General features: G+C 38.4%; 1 protein-coding gene and 2 pseudogenes across 1 annotated transcript; 2 read left to right on the forward strand and 1 right to left on the reverse strand.

Annotated features, from left to right (window-relative positions):
- The first annotated feature begins 9,420 nt into the window (after positions 1-9,420).
- On the forward strand, positions 9,421-9,999 carry LOC149846423 (21 kDa protein pseudogene; annotated as a pseudogene).
- An 810-nt stretch (positions 10,000-10,809) lies between these two features.
- On the reverse strand, positions 10,810-12,593 carry LOC149846424 (Pentatricopeptide repeat (PPR) superfamily protein). The gene has a single exon (XM_089991242.1). It carries the CDS (start codon positions 12,591-12,593, stop codon positions 11,133-11,135), a length of 1,461 nt encoding a protein of 486 aa, XP_089847368.1. The 3' UTR covers positions 10,810-11,132.
- Positions 12,594-15,907: 3,314 nt separating this feature from the next.
- On the forward strand, positions 15,908-19,654 carry LOC149846425 (3-dehydroquinate synthase, chloroplastic-like; annotated as a pseudogene).
- Positions 19,655-22,718: the final 3,064 nt, after the last annotated feature.

The raw sequence follows: 22,718 nt of genomic DNA on the forward strand, positions 1-22,718 counted from the left end.
TCAGTAGTTCTAGAATTATTATTCCTTGATTCGAAATGAGTTTAGGTCTAGGTTTTCGCATGTAGACAACTAACTTGTGTGTGCACCTATAATAAAAATTTCTAGAGCTAAATTTATTTTATACAGGTTATGTCAAAATTTCTACTGAGTGAGAAATTCTGTCCATAAGTCCCAAATTAGAAACTTATGCTTGCATGCATGTCATGGTTCCGAAAGTAAACCAATTTGATATGATTTGGTTCCAGAGCTAAACCAGATAGACACATGACCTGTTAGTGTATAATGTGTGGGACTAATGATATTGTATGATTGTGTCATCACTTGTGAACATAATTTGATTCTTATGCTATAATTTTCTTTTACAATACTAAAATGGACTGCATAGTATTCTGATATGTTTACATGATATAATGATATGTTTGTATAATATTATGGTGTGCAATATAATGTTATGTTTATATACAGCATAATAAGAAATGTGTGAAGCATGATGATATGCTTATGTGCATTGAATGCACGATTGAATGAATGACATGCATACACGAAGTGACTTACATGTTGATACCATGCTTGAATTATTGCATGCATATGCCGAAAAGGTAACAATGTTTATATCTAAATTGGTGGTTATGAACCATTTATGTGGTTGAATTATATTTATTTATGCATGACAAGAGAATTAATTAAATGAACTAAAATATATCTTAACTCTATTGAGGCTTACAAAAAGAGTGTAAGCGATACTCTGGGGTCTGTAGGATTTGTTATACCATGAAAAGTTGATTTCCTAGCTACAAAGAGAGGGGACTAGGCTAGCACTATAGGGTGGTATGTATGAACTTCAGTTAAAGGAAATTCTGATATATAAGGTTAGTGGGTTAGGGACTCTCTTAACGTTGGATCGCCTCATAACCCGAAACTGGTGATATTGTGTAAGGTTGGATTAATTAGTTACAAATTGGTTAAAAATATACTCTAGGTTGTTGCATCTGATCTGGTTTGGTTTGTGTAGTACCTACAAAATGGTTTGTGATAGAGAAACAATATTGTATTGTGCATGTAGTTAAAAGCATTGCATGCATTAACTAAGTAAGAAAAGATAATAATAAAGATAAGAAGCTACTCATGCATTAAATAAATGATTTAATTATTCTGGTAAGTTCATGCATTGATTAATTGTTCATGTATTGATTAGTAGTTCATGTATTGATTAATTGTTCATGCATAAATATATAAATTGTTAAATGTTATGTGAATGGTATTTTTTAGATGTACATGTGTTTATTGTTAAATCATGTATAGTTTTGATTTATGTATATTGTAGTTAAGTTATTAAGTATCTAGAATTACTTGATGATATTTTTGTTTCTACACAGTTTGTGTAGATTTTTCAATACTTGGAGATGTTGTTCTCACCCTATATAATTTTAATATTTTAGGTGATGAAGTTTGATTGGATATTTTTTTTTAATATGGATGATTAGACTGCAGTTGGATCTTGTTTTGGGATGCTACGAGGGTTTTGGCGCTGGACTCTGGGATTGACTTATTGGTTTTGAACCTGACTTATTATGAATATTTTAATTTAATTTAATGTGAATAATGATTTTTAAATTTATGAAATTCATTGGATTACTTGCTCATTTGATATGATATTTGTAGCATTTTTATTTCACGTTTTTTTCACTCTTTCTATTTTCTTAATAAATGGTTATTGTCATTAAATGTCTATTTCTCAAACTTGGTTATAGAGAGTTATTAAATGCTAGTGCTTGCACATAAGCAAACTCCCTAGAGCTTAGTTTAGTTGGAGCAATATCATAGATAAGGCCTTACATCAAAAATAAATTGAGTTATAAATTGAGGGTGTTACATCTATTATGATTTTAATAGCCTGTGTCTATAATCACACTAGATTGAATCTGATATTTATATGGTTAGGGAATACATGCAATCACAATGAAACCAACAAAGAAGCAAATAACCATAAGATAAGAGGATTTTACGTGGTTCGACAAAACCGCCTACGTTCATAGGGAGAGTGCCAAGAGTTTTTATTAATAGAATCAATCATTGATACGAGAGAGAATAAATAAAATCATAAACGGGAACAACTGCATCTATCGTTTGACCCACCAAGAGGATCAATGTGCAACTTAAAACTTTATCTCTCACCAAGAAGAAGTTGTCACATTCTCTCTCACACTTCTCTCAAAATCTAAGAGAAGCCTCAAGCATCAAATAGCCTACCAAGATAGCAAAATCACCATCTTTCAATCTTTTCTCTTTATCTCTCAAGCCAATAAATGTCTCTCTCCTTTTTAAAAAAGACATCACACCCTCTATTTATAATTCTCAAATGTAGAGGCTTTATCTATTAAAGAACCTCATATGGTTCTTATTTATCATATCATATGAGATTCTAAACAAGAGTCCAAAACAGATTTCTTTATATGGTAATGTGATTTCTAGTTCAATAGAAACTCATTCAAGCCACAATCAACATTCTTCACCTAGGCTTGAATGTTCTCCAAGCAACTCTTTAGGGCCCAAGTAATCTAGCTCATAAAAGGGACCAAGTTCAGGCCAACTCTGAACTCTGCAATCTTCACCACTTTGCCTTTTTCACATGCAGAAGTCATATTTCTCATGCATAAACCTGTGTATTCAACCAACAAAATATACACTATCATATCATCATCCCGTGCACATTGCTCACAAGCTTGAGTAGGCAATAAGCTATCATATGATTGAACCTCAAAAGATCTTAATGAAGAGCTATCACCTATTTATTTCTTCTCAACTTTCTGCTCCACATGCAATAAAGTTTTTTTTTTTACCTTATAAAGTCCTTGTTGAATCAACTTAAATTTTTATGCCTCAAATTTAATATTCATCACCTTTGAAGTCATATTTGATCTTTCTTATGACCAATAGCTTTGATACCACTTGTTATTTTTAAGACCCATGTTGTAAAACCCATGAAATTAAAAAAACATGGACCCAGGTCGGATCTGGACCCAACCCAGGTCCGTTAGGGTTAAAACACGGAGAGGCGAGGGTTTCTTTTAAACCCTCTTCTCCCCCCCCCCCCGCCTCTGCATTTCCCTTTCCATGCAACGAAACAAGAAACTCTTCGGGGTTTTCCTGTTGGGATCCTCCTCAACCCCCTTTAAAAGAATATGAGGGGAAGGAGGGCTCCCATCAAAGGTGCCTCTCTTCTCCTCCATCTCTCCCCCTCTTGTGATTCTCCTCCTCTTGCTCTCTGCGCGCGACAGCGTCAACCCCCATAGGTACACCCCTTCTTCGTCTTTTTCTGTTTTTTCTTTCTCTAGGTTCACCGAGAGGCCGATGGCCCACTGTCGTGCCCTCCCTCCCTCTTTTTGATTGCCAGAGAGCCGAAAGGAGGCTAGTGGCCCCTGTCATGCTCTCCCCCTCTCTTTCGGTCTATTGAGAGGCTAGCAGGAGGTTGGTGCCCCCCTGTCATGGCCTCTCCCTCTCTTTCTTTGGTTGCCGGAGAGCAGGTAGGTGGTCGACGACCCCCTACCGTGCTCTCCTTGTCTCTCTTGGTCTGTTGAGAGGCTGGCAGGAGGTTGCTGGCCCCTGTCGTGGCCTCTCCCTCTCTTTCTGCATTAGTCAGAAGGCCGACGACCCCTTGCTACACCCTCCCTTTCTCTTTATGCTTGCCGAAAAGTTGACAGAAGGTTGATGGCCCCATGTCACGCTCTCCCCCTCTCTTTCAGTCTATTGGGAGGTCGACAGGAGGCCAGTGGTCCTTGTTGTGGCCTCCTCCTCTCTCTCTTTGGCTATCGGAGAGCCGGCAGGAGGCCAATGGCCCCCTATCGCGCTCTCTTCCGCCCCCCCCCCCCCCCCCCCCTCTCTATTTCATTTTTTGTTGTCGACAGACAGTGGCTCGCCTCTGCCACCTCTTTGATTTTTGCAAGCAGAGGCACGCCCCTGCCACCTCTCTTTTCCAGTCGACAGGCAGGGGCGATGCCTTTGCCTGATTCTTTTTTTGGTGAAACCAATGGGGGGTCCGCTTGTCTGGTTAGTGCAGCTAGTACACGTTACCATGTGTCAGGACGTTACAAGTTCAAAACCCTATGTTACATCATTTTTTGGGTTGGGGTCAGCTTAACCTTCGGGTTAGTCGGGTAGGACTCACTCTTGCTGCCCCTACTTCCACTGTATGGGGTCAACCCCAACTCGGTCAACGCTTCCTGTATTTTAAAACAATTTTAATTTTTTGCAGTTCGCACGACAGATCTCACTCATGCTCCACAACCCAAGCTTTGCATCACCTACACTCGTAGGTGCACGCAACATCGCAACCTTCTGCAGTAAGGAAATATCACATGAGGACTTTGGATGAATTAAATAAAGATTTAAAAAATTTAGATAATGACATATGATACTTATATGACTCATGATTTATTGTTCCTTGCTTGTCCTTATATCCCTGAAATTATATACTTCCTGTAGCCAACATATTTTGCATGCTTATTTAGTTTTATAGTTAGTTCCTGTCATTAATTTTCTTTACTTGCTTCTTGTTGTCAGCGTACTGCATATGCTTAGATTTGCTAGTATTAGTTCTACCTTGTGTTACATTTGTGTGTTGCTAGATGCAACTAATTGTACCCTAAGTCAGTTACTCGGAAATAATGATTGAATCCACGGTGATCCCAAGACTTGTTTGAGATTTTTTGTTTCGTAGTGATTGATCATGCCAAGTATATTACTGCTTTTAAGTCATACGAAACATTGTATGGGGTTATCCTTCGAGAAACCCATGACCTATTGTCATCACCAGACCTTTTTTGATAGGTACAATATGTTTACTATAATGAGTAGTATGAGAGGTCATTGATCACCTCGAGCTGGGTAATAAGCAATCTGTTGAAATAAATAAAGATAATGGTGTTTGCCTCCACAGGCCAAATGTTTAAAGAGCTATGCATGTCAAGATTGAACCAAATGAATTGCAACATATTGAATGTTCTTGTCATCGTAGTCATACTTTTAAAAAAGTACATTCATACTTTTAGATAAGTACGTCATACTGGTATTATAATACTTGGGATGATGAGGTTGTGTCAACCTTAATGTGTGTAAATAACACAATGTTGAGATCACATAAATGATGATGATTCACCTTTACAGGCAAGATGCTCGAGTTGGTTGAAAGACCAAAGTATGCAGAATGGGTCTTCAGTTAACTAACACCTGACGTACACATTTGAACCGCTGACTTTTATCAAAAGAGAGGACGGGAATATACAAAAACTTTGATAGACATGCCATTAATAGTAGTTACGAGCAAAAGACTCGACTTTCTCAGTCATCGGAGTTAGGAAAAATGGGCTACAAAAGATAACTTTCAGGCACTTCTACAGAAGTTGGATGCATCCATTGGAACAAGTGGCCTTTGGAGAATTCTCTCTCAATCACCGACCGTTCCCTTAGTAGCGGACTCAACTACCTATTCGGGGTATTATAAATACATGACATAATAGACCCCTGAACTAGTCTCAATTGTTTCTACGATTCGTGCCTTCTGCTAACCGCAAGGCCAGCTAATATCGAAACATAAATTAACTTGTTCTCATTGCTAGTTAAATTGTTCATGTTGTTGTGGCATTATACTTGTTAGTTAAACTACTTATGTAGTTCTTTACTTGTAATAACTAGTTACCCGTGCTAGTTAACTGCACATAATGTTGCTTACATCTTGTGTTGTCTATTTTCTTCTGTTTAGATATTCTTTGCATATGTTGTGTAGATTTAATTGCTCACAATTACAAATGCTACTACTACTTTAAATAAAAAAAAATTTATTTATCTTGTGATGTCATACTTTATTTATTCTACGTTGTCTATTTGTGCACCTACCAGTTTGTTGTGAAACTTACTCACTTCATGGGCAGGTGGCAAGTAGAACTTTACAGACGACCAATAGTGCAATGCAAAATGGCTCGAGATCACCTTCTTTCTACTGACGTCCTGGCTATTCTTTGTGGATAAGGTTGGTTTGTAAGTTAACATGCTTAAAATTGTCAACTTGTTTTCTTTTCTAAAAAGAAATTGCTTTCGTTGAAGTCTTTAAAACCAAACCCTGAAATTTGAAAGGTTTTCTCTAAATATTTTCAAAATTTACAAGTTGAAATTTTGGGGGCGTTACGCATGCACATGATCATATTAGGTCAAACCAGATATTATTGTGATTAAGGAACATAGACAATCACAGTAAAACCAACAAAGAAACAAATAATCATAGGACAAGAAGCTTTTACATGGTTCGACAAAACTGCCTACATCTACGAAGAGAATACCGAGAGCTTTTATAAGATAATCATTTACATATACAAGATAGAATAAATAAAGTCACACACAAGAACAAATGCATCTGTCATTTGACCCACCAAGAGGATCGATGCGCGCAACCCAAAATATCATCTTATCAAAAAACTATCACATTCTCTCTCTTACTTCTCTCAAAATTCAAAAAAAAAGTCTTAAATACTGAAGAACCACCTAAAAGAACAAAACCACCATATTCTTCTCTTATATCCCCTAGTGAGAGCACCATATTCTTCTCTTATATCCCCTAGTGAGAGCACAAAAAAGAGATACTCTTTTTTTTCTCTTTTCCTCAAGCCAAGTACTTCTCTACAATTTTAAAAGAGGGCATATCCTTTATTTACAATTCTCAAAGTTAAGTCCTTATCCATCAAAGAATCTAACGTGGTTCCTATTTTCTTATATGGGATTCTAAATAAGAGTCCAAAAAAAACTTTTTTATATAGCAAGTTGAGTTCTAATTCAATAAAAACTCATTCAAGCCATAATCAACACCCTCACAACCACCTCACTGGCCGTGGGAGCCCCTATAATGGTGATCCAAAACATAAATTTAGCCTGCAAGTTATCAATCCAATGAATTAGCTTCTTATGTTTGTTTTGCACTATATGAAACATAACATGATTCAATGGCGTGTTTTATACCATAAACATTAAATTTAACTAACTACAAGCTTTATTTAAATTAGATATGATTTTAAGTCGAATCTTAAATTGGTTGGCTCATACCAAGGTTGTCAAAAAGAAAAACAAAGACAGGAAACATCTTGAGAAATAAATACAAGAAACAAGGTATTTGATGCTAATGTGAAATGAGAAATGAAAAACAAACTGCGGAGTTGATGCAGTGAACAGGAGGATCACTCTTAAGCCCTGCAAAGTCGATACCCTAGCTAAAAGTTTAATTATCTATGAAAGTAAGACTTAGTGAAAAATAATAGAAATTGCAAGAAAAAATACTAAAGTTTTTTCATAATTCATCATCAAGCTCTCTTTCTTCTTATATTTACAATGAATATTTATAGCAATCAAAGAGAAACCTTGGAAACCCTAATCCTACTACGAATCTGAGATAGATCTGATGTCAAATAAGATCCAAAAGACAATCCTAAACTAAAATCCAAACTAGATAATTACAAAAGACCATAAAGAATCAAAATGGACTCCATAAACCCGATGGAATCTTGCTCTACTCTTGCATCAAAAGCAAACTAAAAAATAATTGAGAAACTTGTAAGAAACACATGGAAGACGTTTAAGGAAAAAAAGGCCTTAATAACATAATAAATCAATGAAACAAAACAAGAGAAACATATAACTCACGAAAGGGAAACACATGGAAAATATGTGGGAAATGCATGAGAAATGAGTTTCTCAAATATGAGAAACATGCTTCCCATAATTTTTCGGCATTTCCCAAGCATTTCAGAAACAATTTCTCGAGAAATGTGTTTCCCATTCACTTAAGGCATTTTCAGTAACCCAGCTCTACTCATCTGGTAGGAGTGACTTGTGAATGTCACCAAATTGATGAGATGTCACAAGTTTGAAACCTGCTGTCGAAGTTGGGTGTACTTCCTGGTGGGTAGAGGGGACCTCAAGGGTTTTACCAATGGGGGTTCAGCTAATATGCAGTAGGTGATTGAGGAGGGGGGGTCCCTTGAACTATCCCAAGAAAAAAAGATCTATTTTTTCCATTACCTAAGAAAATGAATATTATGTTTAATTTAAAGTAGAGTTGTCTGAAGAACTATTTGTTTTCATATGAAATAAATTGCTTTCACTTTCTAAACAATACCTAGAATTATGGCCCTACTTCAAACAAGAATATCCAAGGAAGACCAATAAAGAAAATGGGAGACACATCACGGGAAGGTGAATCAAGTAAAACGTTTTATGTGAAATCAAAATCACCTCTTGTACTGTGTAGTGGGACCCACTAGCGGTTCGCGGGCCAAACAGACCATGTGTCAAGTCTTGTGTTGGCGCTTTAAACTAAGAACAAGTTCGTTTTGGTCAGAGGTGGGGGATGAACAATCACAGCTGAGAACTTGCAAGTTATGAATTTTGGTCGTAAGGTCAATCTTGTGACCAAGAATCACAGGATTCAAGGAATGGGGATTCTCAAGTGAGAATCACAATCGCAGTTAAGGGTGCTCACAATCACAGTTAGGAGTGACAACGGGTCAAGTATGACCCCATCCTGACCGTGCTGAGTCCAATAAGATCCAGGTTTGCTACGAAAGAAGGGGGACCGACTAAGAATTCAGATGGGATTTACAAGAACTGACTAATATATGGATCAAGTATGGTTTATGAAATTTCATACCAGATCCAGATCCAACCGGAGTTTCAATTAAGAACTATAATATTTTCAATATAAAAATATATTATTTTACCAGGTATGGGCCAGATCAAGGTTTATCTAATCTTAATCGGAGCCGGGTATGATTTACCTATGGTAGGTCCAATCGAACGAATCCAATACCAGCACCTCTTAATCAGATCCAGGTCTGAAACCACCCATTTCGGTTGAGATCCGACCTGTTGACACCCCTAATCGAAGCTTGCACCTTTTTATGTTTCAACAAACTTAAGAAAATGGTGTGCTTGTGATTTGCAATCACAAGATATTGAGAAAATCCAAGACTCACAGAGTGTAGCAAGCATGCCCTAACATTGTAAAACACTGTTTCACCCAGTCTGCTCTCCAGATAATGCCATCTCAGCGGCATTGCCAGAAGGATTCAGATGGTCAGCTGTCAGGTGGCCACCCCATCAGAGGCACTGAATGCCTGTATCATGAGAAACATTATGGAAGATCCCCCATATGCAAGCTGCCCTGCTGTTCCTTCACGAGATGCAGAGCCAATTCACAAGTAGCATAGTCCAAACCAACAAGAAATATATGGCTGGCTTGCCATCTTCCCTTCTACCACTCTTTAATGCATTCACATGCCTTCCCCCCTCACTGAAATGCATATAAAGTTGTCTTATTACTCTCCCTTCCCACTAAATGTTTTTTGGTAATTTGGTTTCTCGCTTTTACTCACAAACACAATGTCATTGAGATCCACCACAGTGGTAATCCTTCTTTTTTTACTGTTCTTGGGATGCATAGCAAGAGAAGATGGAGATGACTACCTAAGAAATGCATGCAGTGTAACACAATACCCTGACTTGTGCTTCAGGACCTTGTCTGCTTGGCCAATCACTGTAAAGCGAAACACAAGTGACCTCGCACGTGCTGCAATCTCCGTTAGTTTGGCAGAAGCCAAGAATGTCTCTCTGTATATACTGGGCCTAAAGCAACTAGGACTCAAGGGGAGAGCAAGTGTGGCCCTTGCGGATTGCATTGAGTGCTTTGGTGATGCTCTGGATAATCATCACAAGTCCTTGTTCGAGATCCGCAAGCTGGAGATCAGCACGTTTGAGTTTCAGGTAAGCAATATGCAGACTTGGATGAGTGCAGCGCTTACTAGTGAAGATACTTGCTTGGATGGCTTCAGTGGTTACCATGGGACAGTGCTAGATGGACTTAACACCACAGTAGGAAATGCAGCACGCATCACAAGCAATGCTCTAGCTCTTATTAATACACTGGCCTCAACAGGTGGGCACGGCCTTAATGGCTCTTAGCAGCCCTTTCCTCCTTGCAGAAGTGGTTCACGTAATACTGTCACCGAATTACATGAAAGGACTGGACTCTGTTGGTGCAAAATACTTACCTCATGCATGCAGTAGAAGCAGTTGTATTCATGTGCGAGCGTGCACACACACACACACACACACACACAAACATACATGTCTGTCTATCTAGTGGGAGAAGTTAAATTGCATTATTACTGTAAAATATTGAACATAGTACGCTCTCACTTCTAGAGAAATGCTTATAAATAACCATTCTCTCTATACATGGCACTTAAGGGCATCGCACCTTAGTCTTTTACTTCTCCAAATCATCTGAAAGCCAGCCACACCCACGCAGATTAGATCTGACATGCCTTAGAGGATCCTAACTGCCCTAAATTCTTATCATTTTTCGTTGTAGATAATATTCCCTACTGAATCATCATCACTGTCTCCATGGAGTTAGCCTGTCTAATGACCATGATAAATATCAGGAAATGAATAATCCTATCATCTGCAGGCATGCAGAATTGAATTACAGGCAGAGGAAAGTGCAGAGGTGTGCAATCAAAGGAGCCCAATATACATGTATAATAGGAAGGCCTCATGCTACAGATATTCAAGCCCACATGCATAAACTTCTCATCATGCCTAATACACATGAATGGACGGTTGCAGACATTGAGACAAGCAAATGCTTGGCAACAGTTACATGAAGAATCAAAGAGTGCAACGTCGAACTAACGTATGGCTTTGCAAAATTGAGACCTGAGAACAGAGTGCCTGTAACTAAGCACATCTTTTGTCAAGCATAAGCAATAAGTAACATCTACAATTTTGGGATGCTTGCATCTGTTTCAATGACACAATTAATGCATAACAAATCTAATCACTCAATTCTAAGTAAAGCATATATTACAGCCAACCTCAGCCCTTGGGTGCAAGTAAATTCTTAGCAACATGTACACCAAAGAGTGAGGCATAATTATCAGTAACCTTTACAAGAACGGAAGCAATCTTCAAAATGGTGGAAGTAGTCCCAATCTCTAACAATGATTTCCCATTCAAACTCCTGAGGTAAGCTTAAAAGCTAAGTAGTACTCAGACGGCAGCAAGATCTATACGAAGAAGCAAGGCCACAATCACCAATAATCTCTACAAGAGCAAGATCCATCTTTGAAGTGGTGGAAACGATTGCAATCCCTAACAACAATTTCCCTATCAAACTCTCTAGAGATAAGCTTAAAAGCTAGATGGCAGTCAGTGCAGATCCGGAGGTTCTTCACTATTCGAATCACTGTCCTAGGGGGAGTGCTGATAAAGCAAAAGGCAACAGCCAACTTCTCACTGTGAACATGCAGAGCTTGCTCCTTTCCTTCCTCATCCAAGTTCAGCACCACGTCCCCAGTATTCTCCACATAATCAACCATTCTTAACCTTTTCATGATCTCTTCTAGCATTGAATATATCTCTCTACTCATAGGATGTGATTCATCCCCTGCAAAGAATTCATGAACAACACCATCCAACTCAACTAAGCTACATCCAGGCATCTTATTTATTCCCTTCTCTTCCATAGATCTCCTTACATGTTTGACATCATCCCATCTACCCGATTTGGCATAAATATTTGATAGAAGCACATATGCACCACTATTTGAAGGGTCTAGATCAATAACTTTTTTCAGTGCCAATTCAGCCATTTCAATATTACCAATGATTCTACAACCACTAAGAAGAGCTCCCCATATGAGGACATCAGGCTCCATGGGCATGATTTTTATCACATCATATGCCTTCTCTACGAGTCCAGCTCTGCCATAGAGATCAACAAGACACCCATAATGCTGAATCAAAGGGGATATACCAAACTCCTTACTCATCCTATCAAAGTAGTGTCTACCTTTGTCTACAAGCCCCACATGACCACATGCACATAAAACACCAACAAAAGTAATAGCATTAGGACTAACTCCCTCTCTCTGCATCTGAGAAAATAGTTGTAGGCATTTTTTATCATGGCCATGCATAGCCAAGCCTGAGATCATGGCACTCCATGCCATAACATCCTTGCGTTCCAAACCATGAAACACACTCTCCGCTGTCTCGATGCTTCCACATTTGGCATACATATCTATGAGTGCAGTCCCCAGTACAACATCGATCCCCATACCACATTTACCGATGTAGGCATGAACCCATTTACCATGCTCAAGCGCACCAAGTCGCCCACACGCAGAGAGTACGCTAGACAAAGTGACCTCATTGGGTTTCACCTCTTCCATAATCTGCATCTCATGGAACAAACCCAACGCTTCCTTGCACCATCCATGCTGAACATACCCATCAATCATACAGCTCCAAGAGATCACATTTCTCTGAGGCATATCATCGAACACCTTCCGTGCTAGACCCACGGAACCCGAACTCACGTAAGTCCGGATCATGATGTTCCAAAGTGGCAAATCTCGATCAGGCATTTCATCAAACACTTGGCGTGCAGCATCCAGAACCCCGCAAACGCCATACATACCCACAAGCGCATTCACTACATAACGATCACATTGAAACCCAGTGGAAACAACGCATCCCTGCAATGCCATTCCGGTCCGAATCATAGATTCAGAGCCGCAGGCCTGAATGGCACTAGGAAAAGTATGGTGATCAGGCCGAAATCCGTGCCTACCCACCCAATTGAAAAGAGTAAGAGCACCACCGTGATCATTCACCCGAACGTGAGCTCTGATCAAGTTGTTCCACATGAACGAATTGGGCAGCCTGCAATCGTTGAACACGGAGTACGCGTAATCCAGGCCGCCGGGAAAACCGGAGAGCGCGGAGAAGGCGACCACGCGGCCGACTGCAAAGGCGTGCCGGGCAAGACCGAGGGTGATGAGCTGCGCGTGGGCTTGCTTCACCTGGAGCATGGTGGTGCACTTGTCCAAGAGAAGAAGGCAAGGGTGGGAGGAGATGAGCATTGCTGGGTGATGAATGTGAAGACCAGAACGTGTAGCAATCCATCAGAGGGAGTTCTGGTGAAGGAGAGAAGCAGAGAAGAGGGTGAAACCAATCAGCCGGATCTGCACGAAGACATGGTGTTTTGAGAGTCAGAGCTTGGGGTTTCAGAGGTGATGACTTGAGATCAAAGGACCGGCTACGTCCCACGAGCCAATCACATGACAGCATTTGCATGGGCCCACAGCTAACCCCACATTAAATGGGATCATGTGACAGCATGTGTCGCATACGTAAGACAGTCAACGGATCGGGTTTGGTTCGGACCCAGTGAAAGCAGACCTGACTTCCATTTTTGAGTATGGTATCGGGTCTGGACCCAGGTCTAATCGGATCTATTATAATAGAAACATACCTAGACCCGATAAAAACTACATGAACCAGACCCAAATCATACCCGATAAAATAATAATTTTTTATCATTTTTACATTGAAAATTTACAGGTCCTAATCAGAACTCGGGTGGAGCCAGGGATTGGTATGAAATTTCACAAACTACACTTGTCTCCATATATTAATCGGACCTTCAGGTCTGAACCCAGGTCTTAATCGGGTCTTTTTATTTATTACTATACCTGGACTCTATAGGGTTTGGTAAACCCGACCCGTTGACACCCCTACACATACCCAGGCACTTAACCCCATCCCATCACTTGACATAGAATGGGTTTCATCTTACATTTTATTCTAACCATCCATTCAAAGGCTAAGATTGATCTACATTTTCACTGAGATGTGGATTGATCCTAGCCGTCCATATACTTCAGTTGAACAAGAAGGATCAACATAAGATGAACCCATCGTATGTTAGAGGATGTGATCCATTTTGCTTAACCGCGCCTTGGAACCTTCCTCATGATAGCACCAAGGCTGATAAACCAGTTGAACGAACCGAACAGAGGCTGTTCAACTTCAGCTTGTTTCTTGTGTCGAGTTGAACTGAACTTTATCTTATGAAAAGCCTGAGCTATACGATGAGTTGTCATTTATTAAAAATATATTTTTTCAAAGTTGAAGATAATAGAATTTGGACCTTAAACCTATTGAGACAAGTCCAGCTCGTTTACAAAATAAATAATTATTTAAAATTTGTAAGGTGCAATGTTTGCTACTTTTGATGGATAAAGAACCCCTTGGCAAAGGGCCTGTAATATTTTTTATTTTTTTGACATTTTTTGCACATCTGGCGCTACAAATGTGATCTACATGTTTGAGTTAATAGGAATCCAAGTTGTTGTTTTTTATGAGGAATGTTGGGGCCTTGGGTTTAGGCACATCCTTCCATTACACTGTTGTTCATCCATGCAATCCACCTGCCATTGGACACCTGCAAATTGTAAGCAGTTGTGACTACACCACTACAGAGGCAAGAGTTCCTCCCAGAAAACTAATTTTCACTATCAGCAACTCCCAATCCGTGTAAGGCAACCCCTGTAACCAGGACCGCTCCCCCCACTTTTTCGATTACGTAGGGTATAGGCTATTTTCACTTCCCTCCTAGCGTTGAAGGTAGCTGATTGAAATAATAGACCCTGAGTCAACCCTATAAGACCCTCAGTAGGTATGAATCCCACCACAGCTCCATACCTTTGCCATACGAACATGATCCTATACCCTGTCAAGCTTGAAAAAAAAGTCTCAGCAAGCAGTCCAGATGACCAGCCTAAGTTGCCCAATAGTCGGGCAAGTCCCTTCATGGTATGCCTTGTTCCCGAGCGTCTAGAGTTTACATAAGACGATGTGAAAAACTTGGCACCAACATACTGTAAGCCAATATTTCTTGGACTTGCAGTTAAACCACCATTGGAATTCTCCAATAGACTCCTACTTGAGAATCTTTTCACGCCAAAAATAGAGCACAAGTATCCCCATATATTGGAAGCAATGGCCAAGAGAAAAACAAATGTTGAATATTCTCTGCATTCTACAGGAATAAAAGACAATGATTAACTAACTAATCACCAAAGTGTTGTAGCCTATCCTGCATTAGGAGACAGTTTTCATGAGCGAGGAAAACCATCCATATAGTTTCCCCAAATCTATTTCCTCCAACCCTCCACCTGACCCTTACTCCTGATATCTTCTCAGAAAATCTTTTTGGACACAAGAGTGTTAGATTCCTGATTAGGAAAATCATATTTCTTGAACCTTAAATTTGTTCATGCTAAATCATTCACTACAAGAAAAACGTTAATTAGTGACGAAAATTTGCGATGGATTATTTCTGTCATAAATTAGCGACAGATTAGCTAGAGAAAACTAATCATCCCTAAAATTGGAATTAACGACGGATTTTACAACAGAAAAAATCCGTTGCTAAGTAGCGACAAAAAAATTCTATCGCAAAACTCGGCGTACTTAGCGACAGGATTTTTTCGTTGCTAATTAGCAACAGACTTTGCGATAGAAAATTTTCATCGCTAATTTGTCGCTACTTTTCGATTTTAAATTGCCCACCTAGGGCATAAAATTCTCCCTCCCTCTCTCTGATTACTCCCAAATCGGCCCGACGGGGAAGAGGATGGCCTCGGGAGGATGTTTGCCCCTCAGAGTGTCAATGGCAATGGCGAGTCGACAGAAAAGACGGTGTGGCGGGAGTTGCAGAGAGAGAAGAAGAAGAACCCCAAAGATCTTCGCCTCTCCTCCCGGAACCCTAGCTCCATGGCGACGATTGTGAACCCTAGCTTCGTTTCTTCCTCCAAACCGAACCCTCTCTCTCATCTTTGTTGTCGTCCCTCGCTTCGATCACCTTCCTTCGTCCATCGGTTCTCTTCTTCCAAGCCCTCCGATCTTCCTTCGCTTAGAATTCGATGGAATTCCAACAAAGAAGCGAGGGTTTTCGCAAACTCCGCCCCGATGATGGAGCTAGCCCGCAAAGCCGATTTTGAGCCCCACGCTTGAGATGATTGTGGACATCAATCTGGGGAACCGGAGCTACCCCATCTACATCGGCTCTGACCTTCTTCGCGAGCCTGAGTTTCTTTAGAGGTAGATGGAGATACAAATTCTCATTTTTTTTTTCCTTTTTTTCTTTTCGAGTTCGGAATCGTTATGATTAGATTGTTCTGTGAGCAAAAACATGGTGTTAATAGCCACCGAACTGCTAAAAGTTGTAGAAAAGTGTATACGGTTTTACCCCAAAAACAAGATATTTTTTTTTTCATAATACATGCTTCTCAACTCCTTTTTAGAGGGAGAACATGTTTCCCCAGAAACGCGTTTCTTGTAATGACGTTAATTTGGAAAAATTGAGTTGCATGCTTCGAAAGTTATCCAAAACATGCATTTCTTATATGGAAGCAGTGTTACCAGTGAACTACTAAAGTCGTTAGACTGAATTCTTACGTATGTGGATTTTTGTTGGGTTTTCTAATTTGAATTGTATGCTTTAGTGGATGTGGTTGTTATGATTGGTTCTTGGCTTAGTTTTTGTATAACCACAATAGCAGTGAGGATTTTGCTTTCTGAACTTTTGTTGAGTTTTTCAATCCAGTGGATACGTTATTTGTGTCAAAATATTTGTACTTGGGCAATGTTTAGTTTGAGCAAGATGTGGTAAGAAATGCAAATAAATGGAGTTGATTGCTTGCAGGCATGTTAAAGGAAAAAGGGTTCTTGTTGTGACCAATACGAGAGTTGCACCTTTGTACCTTGACAAAGTTGTGGATGCTTTAACTCATGGAAACTTGAAGATTTTGGTTGAATATGTAGTTCTACCGGATGGCGAGAAGTATAAAGACATGGTTGGTGATGAAAATTAAGCCATAGATCTTGAAGTTTAAACAGATGGTCCTTTCTTTGCTGAATCTTGATAAATGTTTATCCTCATTGTTGTGTAGGAAACTCTTATGAAGATTTTCGACAAGGCCATTGAGTCTCGTTTGGACCGTTGTTGTACCTTCATTGCACTTGGGGGTGGTGTGATTGGTGATATGTGTGGTTTTGCTGTTGCATCTTTCCTCCGTGGTGTTAACTTCATTCATATCCCAACAACACTTATGGCTTAGGTTTGCTATCCGCTTCTTATGCCTAATTTGCTAATTCAAAATTTTATGTCAATGTATTCTCAAGCTTCAAATTTTCTTAATATATTCTCAAGCTTCTCTGTGCAAGTGGATTCTTCTGTTGGTGGTAAAACTGGAATAAATCATCCACTTGGGAAAAACTTGATTGGTGCCTTTTACCAACCACAATGTGTGTTAATAGATACAAACACATTGAATACTTTGCCGGATAGAGAGCTCACATATGGGATTGGTGAAGTTATCAAGTATGGTCTAATTAGAGATGCCCCCTTTTTTGAGTGGCAAGAGAAGAATATGCAGGCTTTACTAGCAAGGTAGTGTTTCCAAGCTCTATCCTCGGTACTATTTGCATTTATTTTTCTGAAATCAAGTCAAGGTGTGTCTATAACATCTCTTTCTACTCATAAAGCATATTTGCAAACACAATCTTGGATGATGAATACTCTTGATAAGTTAGAAAAGAATAACTAACACATCTTCTTTTTCCTTGCATAGTTCCACAATGGCAAAGCAACTGCATCTATCATTTTGCGTATGTCAATTGGTTGATCTATTATACCATGTTCCTCACACTGAATTATTAAAATTTTACAGGGATCCAAATGCTTTGTCATGTGCCATCATGCGCTCATGCCAAAACAAGGCTGAGGTTGTGTCAGCAGATGAGAAGGAAAGTGGCATGCGTGCAATATTAAACCTAGGCCACACATTTGGGCATGTAAGTTTCTATGCCTTGCTAGTCACATCTATGAAGTTATGTCCAGTTTGACTGAACTTTGTAATTGTTCTTGTATTCTTACATGTATTGATGGCAGAATATGTTAAGTTTCATTAATCTTGCTCATACTTCAGTTTCACTGGTTTTCTGTACATGTTGCAGTAGTGCACATCCATTAATCATTTCACCTGTGCTTTTGTTTTTTTGTGATTGTTGATATTTGATAGTTTTGTGAAGGTAAAGTTTTAGGATCATCCTATCTTTTTTTTTTTGTTTGGAACTTTTCCTTGGTAAAGAGAAGAAGGAAGGGGATGATGAACAAACATTGCACAGTTTATGGATTTGTGTCCTTGAAAATCAATCTAAAGTACTCTGTTGAAATGTAGAAACTAAATCAAAAGCTTCTTTTTTGTCTCTACTATTAATGCCGCATATGTCAGCGCCATGATATTTGTCGTGAAGAGAAGTAGTTTTTTTTATGACAAAGAACCCTTGCCGAGAACCGAGTCACTTAATGGGCTCGGTCCCCTTCACACCTGCAAGGTAAACCCCGGATGGGGTCCACAACCACCCTGCCTTACGTGCGCGAAGAGAAGTTGTTGTGGATGTCAAGAGTGGAAAGACGCCTTTAGAGATGTCTGTATCATGACTTATTAAGAATAAAGTTGTTTATGGATGAATGCCAAACTTTTCTCTGGTAAAAATGATGTCTCAAAAGAAAATCAGATTGCACTTGTGTATCTCTAAAGTAGTGGTCCTTTGAAATTGAAGAAAGTGTACAAGTGAAGAGTTATATCTGTCTCAATGCTTAAATATGTGAGCATACAATGCAGCCACATACGCTAAGATTAGAATAAAGGGTCAAAGGATGGAAATGCCTTTCAATAGCAAAAGCAAATACAATCAGTAGCCAAAAAACATAAATGCCTGTGGAAGCAAATTATAATTGATGTGCTTGCTGTAGAATGCACATTAAGCCATGGTACTATTTTATGCAAGAATTAGATTTAACTAGACTCGTCTTTTGTAGGGTCAAGAATTAACTTGCATTATATAAAGTTTTCCTTGCTGGTAGAGATAAGCAAATTATTTCTATGTGAGTGCAGGCAGATTAAAATTTGTTTACTCAACATAACAAGATAGTTGAATATAATGAAACAACAAATGGATGAATGAGATGCAGCTGCTTTTGCATGAGGTAGGTAGTTTATGTGCCTTCCCTTACAGACCATCTTCATCTTCCTCTGACAGACACCTCTTTTTTCTTAGTAATGTGTTAACACCACCACTCAACTCTATGATCTCTATACTTTTCCTATTGGGGGATTGGAGATTTATGATTGTTGTTGGAGATTTTGATCTTTTGGTGGTTTTCATCCAACTCTCAATTGCTAGTTCTATTAGGTCTACAGTGCCGCCTAATTTAATATACTCTCACTTACTAGTCAAAACGTTCAATACTTTTCCTAATGCATTTGCAGGCTATAGAAACAGGTTTTGGATATGGGGGAGTGGCTCCATGGTGAAGTTGTTGCAGCTGGAACGGTACGTCATCCTTCCCTTATGTTAATGTATTTGCTTTCTCCATATAATCAGCAGCTCATAATGAGTGTTCCATAGGTTATGGCAATGTTTCAGGTATATTCCTCCCACCCCCGCAATGTTTCACTTGTTATTTCTATTTGGATATTTGAGCATCATATTCATCAGGTTTATATTGGTATTAATTTGATGTTTGTGTTACCTGTCTTACAGAGAGGTTTTGTTTTTCTCTCTCTCTTCTTTCATTGTTGATTTTTCAAGTGTTATGAAAGATCTCATTTGTCAGGCTCTTAACAAATATATTGTATACAATGATGAACCATCTTTACTGATTTTGATATCTATGAACCTTGTGTACATTTGATTACCCCAAGAAAACACTACGAGAAAAGAATCATTAAGAAACTAAAAGAAAAAAAGTGACAAAAAACTTTTTAGTATGCATTTTCTCTTTTAATGTTGTAGTTTGGATCTCTTCTCAGATTTGAGACAAATAGAGGTCTCATACTTGTTGCAACTTAGGATCTGAGCAGAGCTGGAATCTCTCATGAAGACCCACTCATTTTAACATAGGTTCAACTGATGAGTTGTGGAGCTTGATTTAGAGTTTTTGCCCTTGCAGTAAGGGGGGTCGTGGGGGGAAGCGCCCCCCGAAAGAATTTTTTTTTTGGGCTTATGTTTGAGACCCAGTGTCTTATGGATCAGACCCAATTTTTTCCTAGCATCTTAGTTAAAAGTGCGTAAAAAAACCCTATTTTTTTGTCAAATGAGAACTTTGAACCTCATTTGACTAAAAAATTTAAGGCGTGTATGCTTCGGCTTGAGGCGCGTCTTAAGGCGTATGAGGTGCACCCCTCAGGGCTCTTTTTTTTAATTTTTTTTTAATTTTTTTTAAAATTTTATGATGGAATAGCGACGGATAATATCCGTCACTAATATTTAGCAATGACTTTTCAATATTTTATGATAGATTATATTTTGTCGCTAATGCCATCGCTATTTTAGCCACAAATTAGTGATGGAATATAATTCGTCGCAAAACTGAATCTGTGCTTATAAAATATCATATTGCCCAACCGTATAAGATCACTTTATATGGGCCTTCACCTTAGACAGTTTATAATGTGTGACCAATTACATATGTAGGCTCATATAAAATATCTAACAATCTCTCACTTAGGCCATATATGTTACCATACAATCATGCATTAGACAAAATCCTTATGAGCTCAAAAACACTATCTTACCATATGATATCTCCAACAATCTGGTTTATCGATCATGTCAACATAGAACCAAATCTATCTTCATTACAATCATCGTAATTAGACCCATCAATGATCACGTATATTGACATAACCAACGACATAGATCAAGTATAGATATGAAGCATGGAAATTACATGTAATATGATCTGAACATGCCTATTTTCAACTGATCTTGCATTATTCTTTAGTGAGATCACAATAATGAGTAAAGAATAAAATTGAAACTTGAGTCTTATACTAAAGTAATAAAATAAAACTTTATTTTATCTCAGAACATTTAAATATAAACTCCCACTAAACCAACATATCATTAAATGATATAACACCCATTTGAGCAGTATGTTTGTGAAAGACCTTGGGTGGTAAACCTTTGGTAAGCGGATCCACAATTATGGAGTTTGTTCCAATATATTCAGTAGATATCTGATCATTCTGCACTCTTTCTTTAACAACAAGGAACTTGATGTCTATATGTTTTGACTTTGACGAGCTCATGTTGTTGTTGGAATATAGTACTCTGAATTATTGTCACAAAATAATTTTAATGGTCTTTCAATATTATCTAAAATTCGCAGCCCAGTGATAAAATTGTGTAACCATATTTCATGATTGGATGCCTTATAACAGGCTACAAACTCTGCCGCCATAGTGGAAGATGCAATGAGTGTATGCTTATCACTCTTTCAAGAGCTAACTCCTCTGACCAATAGATAAACATAATCTGATGTGGATCTGCGACTGTCTTGGCATCTAGCAAAGTTAGAATCAGAATACCCAATGATCTCTAACTTATTCAACTTTCTATATGTGAGCATGTACTCTTTTGTTATCTGTAAGTACTACATAACCCGTTTGACTATTTTTCAACGATCCATATCTCGGTTACTGAGATATCTACCTAACATTCCAACAATGTAAGCTATATTCAAATGTGTACACACTTGAGTATACATAAGACTCCCTAGAACATATGCATAGAGAATCTTTTTCATATCTTTAACTTTAAACTGGTGTTTAGGGCACTGAGCGAGACTAAACTTGTCTCCCTTAGCAACGAGTGTGTCACCTGGTTTACAATCCTTCATGCCAAAACTGTCAAGAATCCTTTCGATATAACTCTTTTGCGATATTCCAATAGTACCTCGAGAACGATCTCGATGTATCTGAATTCTTAATATAAAAGTAGTGTCACCAAGATCTTTTATTTTAAATTTTTTTGTCAGACATTTCTTGGTTTCATGCAACAAGCGTATATCATTACTGGCAAGTAGTATGTCATTGACATATAAAATCAATAAAATGTATTTACCCCCACTAAATTTATGGTATATACATTCATCTCAAAACCAAATGAGAGGACAACTTAATGAAATTTATGATACCATTGACAGGAAGCCTGCTTAAGTCTATAGATGGATTTCTTTAATTTACAAATCATTTTCTTTGCATCGCCTGAGACAAAATATTCTCGTCGCACCATATATATTGTTTCATCAATGTCACCATTAAGGAATGCAGTCTTTACATCCATCTGATGTAGCTACAAATCAAAATGAGCCACAAGTGCCATCATTATTTTGAAAGAGTCTTTCATGAAAACTAGAGAGAAAGTCTTTATATAGTCAATGCCTACCCTTTGAGTAAACTCTTTTGCAACAAGACGTGTCTTATATCTTTTCACATCACCCTTTGAATCTCTCCTGGTTTTAAATATCTATTTGCAACCAATAGGTTTCACACCTTTAAGTAATGAGACAAAATCTCATACGTCATTATCTTTTATGAATTTAAACTCTTCATGCATGTCATCTATCAACTTTTGAGAGTTAGAACTTTGTATAGCTTGGAAGAAGATGATTGGATCATCTTCCTTTAAGCCAGTATCACTCTCATGTTCTTAGAGAAAAATAATATAATCATCTGGAATTGCCTTTCTTCTTTCTCTAGTGGATTTTCTTAATGACACTTGTTCTTGAGTTACTTAAGATATTTTTTGAGGTGTTTCTTGAAGTTGTTGATTTTGTACTCCAAGAGTAAAAACTTGATTTTGGATAGGAAGATCTTGAACATTGCCTTGTTCTGAATTTGTTTGAACAATGTTAGAAATTAAAATATGATCATTGTCAACAACAACTGTAGGAAGAAAAATAAATTTTTCTT

Source organism: Nuphar pumila, chromosome 2 (assembly GCF_984573655.1).
Source record: "Nuphar pumila chromosome 2, dmNupPumi1.hap1.1, whole genome shotgun sequence".
NCBI lineage: Eukaryota > Viridiplantae > Streptophyta > Magnoliopsida > Nymphaeales > Nymphaeaceae > Nuphar > Nuphar pumila.